The sequence below is a fragment of the Gossypium arboreum genome, chromosome 4, assembly GCF_025698485.1.
Source record: "Gossypium arboreum isolate Shixiya-1 chromosome 4, ASM2569848v2, whole genome shotgun sequence".
In the NCBI taxonomy this organism is placed as follows: Eukaryota; Viridiplantae; Streptophyta; class Magnoliopsida; order Malvales; family Malvaceae; genus Gossypium; species Gossypium arboreum.
Window position 1 is genome coordinate 110,891,716 of NC_069073.1, and position 10,292 is coordinate 110,902,007.

At 30.3% G+C, this 10,292-nt stretch overlaps 1 protein-coding gene across 1 annotated transcript; it reads left to right on the top strand.

The window, feature by feature from the left end:
* Positions 1 to 4,348: 4,348 nt before the first annotated feature.
* Positions 4,349 to 5,307, top strand: LOC108458442 (uncharacterized). Its single transcript, XM_017757836.2, has 2 exons — positions 4,349 to 5,043; positions 5,154 to 5,307. Exons 1-2 carry the CDS (start codon positions 4,612 to 4,614, stop codon positions 5,226 to 5,228), a joined length of 507 nt encoding a protein of 168 aa, XP_017613325.1. The 5' UTR covers positions 4,349 to 4,611; the 3' UTR covers positions 5,229 to 5,307.
* The last annotated feature ends 4,985 nt before the right edge of the window (positions 5,308 to 10,292 follow it).

Here is a 10,292-nt window from a genome sequence, read left to right on the forward strand (position 1 = left end):
AAAGAACTACGAATAATGCACGAGTAAGTATAATACGACACTAGAGTTGGAATTTTTGAGGTTGTGCTATATGGTTGTTTAGTTGATGCTCGATGAATTGTTTGCATTGTGGTTATTCTAAGCATTCACTGAGCTTGTTAAGCTTACCCACTCAGTTTAAACCTTTGCAGGTCAGTAGTGTGATGGTGTGAGTGGTGTGATTTTCGAGAGGTGATCCAAGCAAGTCTATTTATTTTTTTAGTAGGTGTCTTATATTTATTTACGTTTTGGGGAATAAGGCAATGTGGTAGACTTATTTATAGTCATGTTAACTTCTAGGAAATTTGTTGGTTTTTGGTTCGGTTTATAAGGATTACATATTATTGTGATACTTGGGTTCATGAATATGAGAATGGATTGACATTACTTGCTTGAACATGGTTTTGTGATATTAAACTGTTAATTAGTCTGTGGAATGATTATTTGTCGAAGTAATTGATGTATGATGTTTAGGAACTAAATTGGAATGAATTAATTGCATGTGTGTGCTGCTTTTTTTAGGTCTAGAGCAGAGGTATTGATAATCAGGTTTGAAAACCGATACCTCTGTATTTTGAAATGTGTAGGAAGTCAGAATAGAGATTTGGTATGATACCTTTGCTCGAGTATCGATACTCGGGGTAAATTTATCGGTACTTCACGACAGGTATCGATAATTTTTGAGATTTTTATTTTTAATCGAGAAATAGAATGCAAGTTTGGTATTGTTTTTTCAGGTGGTATCGATACCACTTAAAGAAAATATCGATACCTCATTGTCAGTATCGATACCTACGGACTTGGTTTGAGAATTTTGCTGAATGAACTTTATGCATGTTTTAATATGTTTATAAGACTATTTAATGTAAGTTTAGCACGTGATAATGATAACTAGCTAGTATGTTTGACTTAAGACTGATGCGAATAGAAAACTGATGGATGTTTTGTTGAAATGAGCTTTTACTTGTTGGTTATGACATAAGACGGTGGTGTGGCATCCCGTATTCGGGCTTGGCAATCAGGCCGGGTATAGGGTGTTACACCTAGAGCCAAAAAGCCAACTTTATTCATCAATCCTTAGTACCTATTTTTTTAAGCTAGAAAACTCTTTTGAATCAACCTTCATGCAAAACTTGAGCCAAAATGCAAATTGTACTTACCTTTTTTTCTTTTGTCCCTGAAATGCACGAATTTAGACGCTTGACATATGTATTGAGGGATAGGTAAAGACATATCGATGGTTTTGAAAAATCAGAGTGAAATAGGAAAGAACAGTGTGATATTGTGATTATAGGTCTAGCTAAAATGTGCAAAACAAAAGAAAAATACATAAAAAGTCAAAACGAGTAGAAAAAGTTCTTGAATAATGAAAAAAGCATTATGAGTGAGATATGTTGAAAAAGTCAAAAGTGATTAAAAAAAAAGTCACAAAATTAGAAACCTCAATCATTAGTGCACAAAAAATTGTGAGCTGGTCATAGTTAATTTATTACGTTGTGACTTCCTACATGGAGAAATAAGAAAGGTGAGAGAAGGAGAAATAAGGCGGTGAGCAGGAAAAGGTCAATCAGGGGGAGAATAGGGGACAATGCAATATGCCAAACTACTTTCATACTTAAAACTGTTTTGATGCTCCCTATTCTTGAATTTCATACCAACCTTAAGCCTTAGAACATTTCAAGCTTAAAAGTCCTATGTGACCTAGGTAAATCTATTCGTGAATGAACATTGTATTGAATAATTGCAATAATGACTTTGTATTCTGCTAGGATAATCAATTTACCTATATGATTTATCGATGAAATAATATAGTTAAGGACCTTGTTGTTTATATACTTTGTAATATACTGAACTTAGATGTTTGAGATTAATAATAGTAAGTTATTTACATATCATGCTAGAATTATGTGTATGTATGATTATTCCTAGTTACATGTTCTGAAACTTTTCTTTGTATTATACTTGCTCAAGAGTTGTTTTTTATTTTTCATTTTTATGTTTTCTTGCTTGAAGACAAGTAAATGATTTAAGTGTAGGGGAGTTTGATCTACCGCAATTCGGTGTAGCAGGTTAAATCATTTTTTGTTCTTAAGAAGCTTGTATAAAAGCAATTTCATTAAATTTTACTTAGTTTTTACTTTTGGTTTGTAATTAATAAAAAGTGTGATTTGAGCTATTTATATGGCCTTAAAGGAAAAATAGGCCTAAAAAAAGACTAACATATTTGGTGAGTGTGCAGGACATCATTTGGAGGCATGAGAACATGATACTAGCCATAATGTTGCAACACAGAGGGTTGATGTCACAACATAGTGAGCAGAATACCCAAAAGAGAAAAGTTGTATTCAGTGTCATGATATAACCAAAGGGTGTCATGACATAGCCTTAAAATCAAGCTTTAACTCTTAAACTGCCACCAGTGTCATGACATAGGCCAGAAGATGTCCCGACACTGCCTTAACATGGAAAATTAATAATCCAAGGGCGTTTTGGTCCGCACAACAAATTTTAACGTAAAAGAGTTAGTCGAATTAGGTCAATGGACAATGACAAACCCTAAATCTTTAAATAGGCTTCTCAGAACAATTAATATCCATATTTTATTCTAGTTTAGGTTACAACTTTCATTTAGTTTTCAGTTTCTTTAGTTTATTTTGTACTTAAGTTATTTTTATTTGTAATTTAGTTTTAGTTTGTTATTGTTCTTCGGAAAATCTGATTTGTGGATTCACCAACTTTTGTGGATTTATGCGCTTATAATTATCAATACAATATCAGGATTAATCTTAAACTTTATTCTTGATTCATTATTCATGTTTATCTTTTTAACCAAGTTTATGTTGTTTATGAGATCCATGAGGAACTAATCTCGTTATGGGAATACAAAATCAGGATTAGTCTTAAACTTTATTCTTGATTCATTATTCATGTTTATCTTTTTAACCAAGTTTATGTTGTTTATGAGATCCATGAGGAACTAATCTCCTTATGGGAGATTAACGAGTGGATGTGGGAGTAATTAATTTCTATGTAGGGTTTCTTAGCAGATCAGTTGGTTGGGATAGGTAGAACTCGAAACCCTATGCCTGACAACCCTAAGAAGTCATTTAGGTGGGAATAAACCCAAAATTAGTATTGCCTATTTGTAAGGTCGAGAGATAAGTAGTTATTGTCGACTCGTTAGATTAGTGAAAGATCGAGAGATCTTGCTAGGTTAACGACTAGTTGATTGAGTAGAACCCGAAATAGGAATTAGTTACAAGCACCGAAGCGAGTTAGTCTTCTATTCTTAGAATTGATTAAGTCAACAAATTAGTTTTCCATTTTTATTTTAATGCAATTTATTTATTTTTCATATAATATAAATTTTCTTCACTTTATGGTTTATCGTAATATAATTTAGTTAAAGTACTAATTAGATCTATTAATGTCGAAGTTAGAATTAGTTTAGTATTCACCTCCTTTGGATACGATCCTTGGAGTACTTTCATACTTCATTATATAAACTATATTTCATCCTGACTCGTATACTTGCAGAAATCACCTAACATTTATATTTGCTTGTAGGAATTACAATCTAGACGTTAGTACATCTGAAGGCGATCAGTTAGATCTTATAAATTAAAAAGAAGAAAATAGTCCTCTAAGATTTTATTGATACGGTTTGATTTTTTAACATATTAGATTCAAATTGTCAATGTAGTAAATACACATATGTTTATAATTGATCAATATATTTAAAATATGATCAACATCAAATCCGAACAAATATTTAATACTTAAGTTGACTACTCTAAAATTTCAATTATAATTGGATCAATAGGCCATATTTTGGAGATTGGTGACATTAGAATATGTCATAAGTTTCTATACCGTTCACAAATTTGTAATTTAGTTATTGTACTTTTATTTCTAGGAATTTAATCTTTAACCATTTAAATTTCAAAATTCAGTCTAATTGTTAACGTTCCTTTTTTTTTTTTGTTAAATTCTTTGATGTAGCATTTTGAAATGAAAGAAAAACACTCACTTAGTCACTATATAATTAAAGAAATGAGGTTATAATGAATTTGAATTTAATAAAATAATTTTAATAATGTTAACAATTAAATTTAAATTTAAAATTTTAAAAATATAACCACTAAAAATAGATTAAATTTTAATTTTACGAAAAGTATAAATCATATTTTTAAAAATAACTTGGAAAAAGACCGTGCAGTGCGAACCCTTTTTTCATTACATTAATTAGCCCATTCCTCATAGAAAGCCCAGTACAACTGCTTTGCCTTTTGAAGAGATTTACTTACCTGGCTCAATTCTTAAGAAATGATCCATTTTCTAAAGATCATTTCTATAAACTGCTGCATCAAACATCAATTCAATTAAAAACAATGTTTCTGCTTCTGCTAGAACAATCCAGGATCCACATGTTTACATGTGGCTTTCTACGTGTTTCACTTTAGATGCTCCTTTCACCACCTGTCATTTCCATGCAATCTCCACCTTCATATATATAAACAGATCCTGACGGGCAGATTTGTTATCAATAAGCGGAACTTGACATAGAATCCTTTTTGAAGGGAGTCGTTGTTAATGGCTAGCGACCAAGATCAGTTCAGGCTGGTATCCCCCGCCATAAACCAAGAAGGGAAGTTGCCAAGAAAGTACACAGATGAAGGTCAAGGTGCAAAGAGGAATTTGTCACCACCATTACAATGGTACAACGTGCCAGAAGGGACTCGTTCGTTGGCCCTGGTGGTGGAAGACGTAGATGCACCAGACCCCAGCGGCCCCATCGTGCCATGGACCTGTTGGGTAGCGATTAACATTCCGCCAACGTTGAAGGGTCTCCCAGAGGGATTTTCTGGGAAAGAAGAGGAAGTGGGTGGAGATTATGCTAGCATCAAAGAAGGCAACAACGATCACAAGGTCCCTGGTTGGCGAGGTCCCAAGTTACCCTCTCACGGCCACCGTTTCCTGTTCAGGCTGTTTGCTTTGGATGATGAGTTGAATGTTGGCAACAAAGTATGTGGCTTATTAATCGTGGAAATGGATTAATTTTTATATATGTATATATTTAATTTAATGATGGACAAGGTTGTTCATGTTTTTTTTTTTTTTCGTTTTTTTGGTAGGTGACGAAGGAGAAGGTTCTTGAAGCTATCGAAGGACATGTGGTCGGGGAAGCAGAATTGACGACTAAGTTTTAAGAGAAAGTTGTTGTATTAGTATTTTAGTACTTTGTTGAACATCGATTAATGAAAATTTAGGGAACTTTGGCTTTTTCAATCTTCTTATTTTGCTCAAACTTGAAAGCATAAGTAATTTTCCTCGCAAGCCTTGGAATGAAAATATGTTCCGTCTTGAATCTACTGGCTTAAATTGGATTCAGCCGATTGTTGGAAGCGTAAGCGTAGTGGGTACTAAACCAAAATAATTTTATTACACACAATACCAAATGCAAATGCTGGCAGTTTGCACACAGATGCCTACACTAATATATGAAACATATATATGTGTGTGTGTATATATATAAGCATAGCTAACCGCCTAAGGAACTTCCTAGTATTCTATATCGTCTTAATCCAATCTTAGATTAATCTTATGTTTTAATCTTCATGAAATTTCAATTATGCATGTATTTTCATACTTATCCACATTATTTACATTGCCATTTGTGTACTAATTGATATAATAAATTCAAGAAAATTTGTATAGGTGATATCTTAATATTTTCGGATACATAGATAAAAAAGTTCATGGATACATAGATAAAAAAATTCATAAAATATAGAATAATATTAATATTATTTATAAAAATTTCATATAGGATTAAAATTATCTAGTTTTAAAGTACAAGATCATAATTATAAATTTAAGAAGAAATTTCTTTAATTTTTTGAAAAGATTGAAAAGATTGAAGATAAGAAGTAGTTTCATTAATTTCTAACAATTATAAATTTAAGAAGAAATTTCTTATAAATTTCTTTCCGAACTTAAAGTATGTTATATAAAAATTAAAAAGATAAACTTTTTACTTAGTAAACTAAAAAATTATTTACTTAAACAAGGATGATAAATTAATTTTAGAAACAGAAAATTATTAAGAATCTATATTAAAATTTAGAATAATAAATAGCGAAGAATTAATTCTTGAAAATAGATCAAGAAAAATAAATCAAATAAAATTAATTATGTCATATTTGAAAAAGATTTATCAACAGTAAAGAAAGGAATAAAATATTTTCTTATATATTTAGCACCTGAAAATTTTATCATAAAATTAACAATGAGGTAATTAAACATTTCCTTACTAATAAAAGTCTGGAAATCTATAAAAAATTTAGATGGTATAATGAATTATGCACTTTTAATTTTGAGGTTTTATATGTCAAAGGCACTGACAATATTATTGCTAATTATCTTAGCAGTATGTCAAAGGCACTGACAATATTATTGCTAATTATCTTAGCAGACCTTATGGATACAAGTAAACAATTTTTAAAAAAAAGTTTGTAAATAGACTACCGTTAATAAAAGACCGAACAAAGAGAACACCTTCAAATCAAAATATCTTAATTAAGGATTTGTGTCAATACCTTCTCAACTATCATTTTATCCTAAACAAGGATATTATATTCCATATCCAATAGTAAGACAATCAGTTGGAATTTCAACTCAATTCTCAATTACACCACGGTCGGTAAGTTAACTACCATAGTCTTAAGATCCAAATTTGGCATACCAAGCTTGTTATGCCAAAATTATCCGAGGAGTACAAAAAATTTGTGAAACAAAACATTTTTTGAAATCACAACAAATACAAGAAATAAAAGATTTTTATAATCCAAGTTTATTGATCAAGATAACATCTTTTCTTTGGATAAGGATGACATCTTTTGTCTAGTTGTGGTTGCTTCCTTTTTTGTTGTTTCTTGGTTGTGGTCGCTTTCACGTTACTTCCTTTTTTGTCGTTTCTTGGTAGTGGTTTTTTCCACGTAGCTTCCTCTGTCTTTTATGTCAGCTTTCTTGGATATTGTCCAAATTCATTTCTTCAATTTCATCTAGATTTAATGAATCAATTGACAATTCTGGTGAGTTCCAACTTTCCCATGTATTTTTGGTGTCTTCAATAATATGGGATGAACAATATCGATCTCCATTTCGGCTATCTCTTTTAGTAGTTGAATGGATTCATCGTTCATATTATCCTGGTTATTTCCAGTAGCATATGTCATTATTCTTCGACCATCAGTCCAAAATTTATAAGTTTTTTTGTTGAAGTAAATTCTTGGCTTTGGCGATTAGATCTATTCCTGCTTGCATTTCATAATAAATAGGATTATTCTAACACTTGTCAACATATTTTGTCAAGTGCTCTTTCTTTTCTAAAGCTGCAGATAGATATCTTCCTGTAATCATTTTTGAGATAGTCCAAATTTGATATGTTGATAAAATTTTTCGCATTCAATTATACCAATAAGACTAAAAATTTCAAGATGAAACTAGTAAAAGAAGTCATCTTCATATACCATACGCAATAACAAAGATTTAATGTATGCTAAAAAAAGAAAGCAATGTGGAAGTAACCACAACCAAGAAACAACAAAAAAGGAAGCAACCACAACTGGACAAAATATGTTATCCTTATCCAAAGAAAAGATGTTATCTTTATCTGTAAACTTGGATTATAAAATTCTTTTATTTTTTGTATTTGTTATGGTTTCAACAAAATTTCTGTTGCACAAATTTTTCTTCTCCTCGAATAATTTCAGCATAGCTAGCTTGGTATGCCAAATTTGGATCTGGAGACCATAGTAGTTGACTTGCCGGTTGTGGTGTAAAATTTTTTTGTTGTGGATAATTTTTTTCTTTTCATTTATTAAAAGATTTTCCAGCATTTATTAAATCTATGTTATTACCTATGGTTTATAAAGATGACTTCTTTTAATATTTTCATATTGAAATTTGTAGACTTATTGGTATAGTTGAATGCTAAAAATTTTATTAACCAAATCAAATTTGGACTATCTCAAAAATGATTACAGAAAGAAATCTATCTGCAGGTTTAGAAGAGAAAGAGCACTTGACAAAATATGTTGATAAGTGTTATAATAATTCTGTTTATTATCAAATCCAAGCAGGAATAGATCTAATCACCAAAGCCCAGAATCTACTTCAACAAAAAACTTGTAGATTTTGGATTGATGGTCGAAAAATAATGACATATGATACTGGAAATAACCATGATGATATGAACAAAGAATCCATTCAACTACTAAAAAAGATAGCCGAAATAGAGATTGATGATTTTCCATCCTATATAATTGAAGACACCAAAAGTACATGAGAAAGATGGAACTCACCAGAATTGTCAACTGATTCATTAAATTTGGATGAAATTGAAAAAATGAAATTGGACAATATCCAAGAAAACTGGCATAAAAGATAGAGGAAGTTACATGGAAAAAACCACTACCAAGAAACAACAAAAAAAAGGAAACAACATAGAAGCAACCACAACTAAGAAACAACAAAAAAAGGAGAAGCAATCACAATTGGACAAAAGATGTCATCGTTATCTAAAGAAAAAATGCCATCCTTATCAAGAAACTATGCGGAATTGTAATAGAAATCAAATTGAGCAATGAATCTCTCCTATAAAAATGAGGGGTAGGAATCTAAAAAGGGCATTCAAGTTACTTCTCAAGGTTTTCATAAACTTTAAGTTCTTTCTCTCTCTTTTGTAAATCTTTCCTTTACTATTAGTTTCCTTCTGTAACCTTTCAATCGGGCCTTCCTCTTGTAATTGGTATCAGAGTTATAGTGTAACGATTTCTGGAGAAATAATATCTTAGTATTCATTGTAAGTTTTATCCTTTATTTTCATTCTTGTTTATTCCATGGTTATTTATCTTAAAACCCATACATCTTCTATTTTGTCTTAATGTTTCCTATTTTTGTCCTAGTTGAGACAATTGGCTTTTAATGTAAGAGAAATTTAATAGATAACAGACAGTTTTAGGTATCTAAGATAAATTTTATGAAAGAACCTAATTTTTTATATAAGGATAAAAGTTGCAATCATACTATGCATATTGACTCTAAAACGAGAATTTAATAAAATAGATATTACTTCTATATATTTTCATAAGTTATATAATAAATTTAATAAAATAGAACAACAAATAAATAATTTAGGAGAATTAATGAGTTAGATTTAAATAACTAATCTACGGATATTTTATCCGAAGTTAATAATAAATTAGAACAAGTTCTTATTAATAAAAATATAGAACAATAAATAGATTTAGGTACTTTATATTATGGTAATAGAAATATAATATTAGCTTTTTCGAAGAAGAGGACACTTCCTCGAAGAATCATCTAATGAAGATAAAAAGCATAAGAAATATGAAAAACATAAAATAAATTTTACTTATCAACAAAAATATGACTTCTAATCTTATAAAAAACTTATTGAGCATTGGAAAAATAAATTTACCAAGACATCGATAAAAATGAAAGAATAGAATATTTAAAGCTTATAGAACAACTTATGAAAAACATAAAATGTTATTTGTGAAAAAATAAAATAAAATAAAGAACACACAAATTTTTACGTGGAAACCCTTTCGGGAAAAAACCACGGGCAGAGGAGAAGAAAATTCACTATGTTGAATTCAAATTATTATAAGAGGAATAGACTATGTCTATTTATAGGCTTGTGAGGCCATATTCTAGTAAGACTGAAACACCTTATTCTAATCAATATCAAATAGATAGAATTTAATAAGGTTTAAAAAACCTTATTCTAAAATAAAATAAAAGAAGTGTAATTCTATATGGATTCTTCTTTTATTTTATTTTATTTTACCACTGTATTTTATTTAAATAAGGATTCGGGTCACTTAATTCTAACAATCTCCACCTTGACACGAATTCTCAATGAACAAGTTCTTCATCGCGAACTCTCAACGAACAAGTTCTCTACCTCTTCCATAAAACCCCTTAATGGTTTAACTTCAACAATAAACACCAACCAAGTCTAAGCAATACTCAAACTTGGTTATAGGAAGTGACTTAGTCATCATATCTGCAGGATTTTCATGAGTACTAATTTTGCTCACAATAATATCACCACGAGCAATAATACCATGAACAAAATGATATCGAACATCAATGTGTTTTGTTCTCTCGTGAAACATTTGATCTTTTGTAAGAAAGATGGCAGTCTGACTCTCACAAAATACTGTACTGATTTGAAGATCTTC

What these genes read in the sequence shown, in the direction of transcription:
- LOC108458442 (XM_017757836.2), top strand. Translation starts at nt 4,612, where the DNA reads ATGGCTAGCGACCAAGATCAGTTCAGGCTGGTATCCCCCGCCATAAAC. An exon ending in AGTTGAATGTTGGCAACAAA is followed by an intron (nt 5,044 to 5,153) that starts GTATGTGGCTTA and finishes TTTTTTTGGTAG; the next exon opens with GTGACGAAGGAGAAGGTTCT.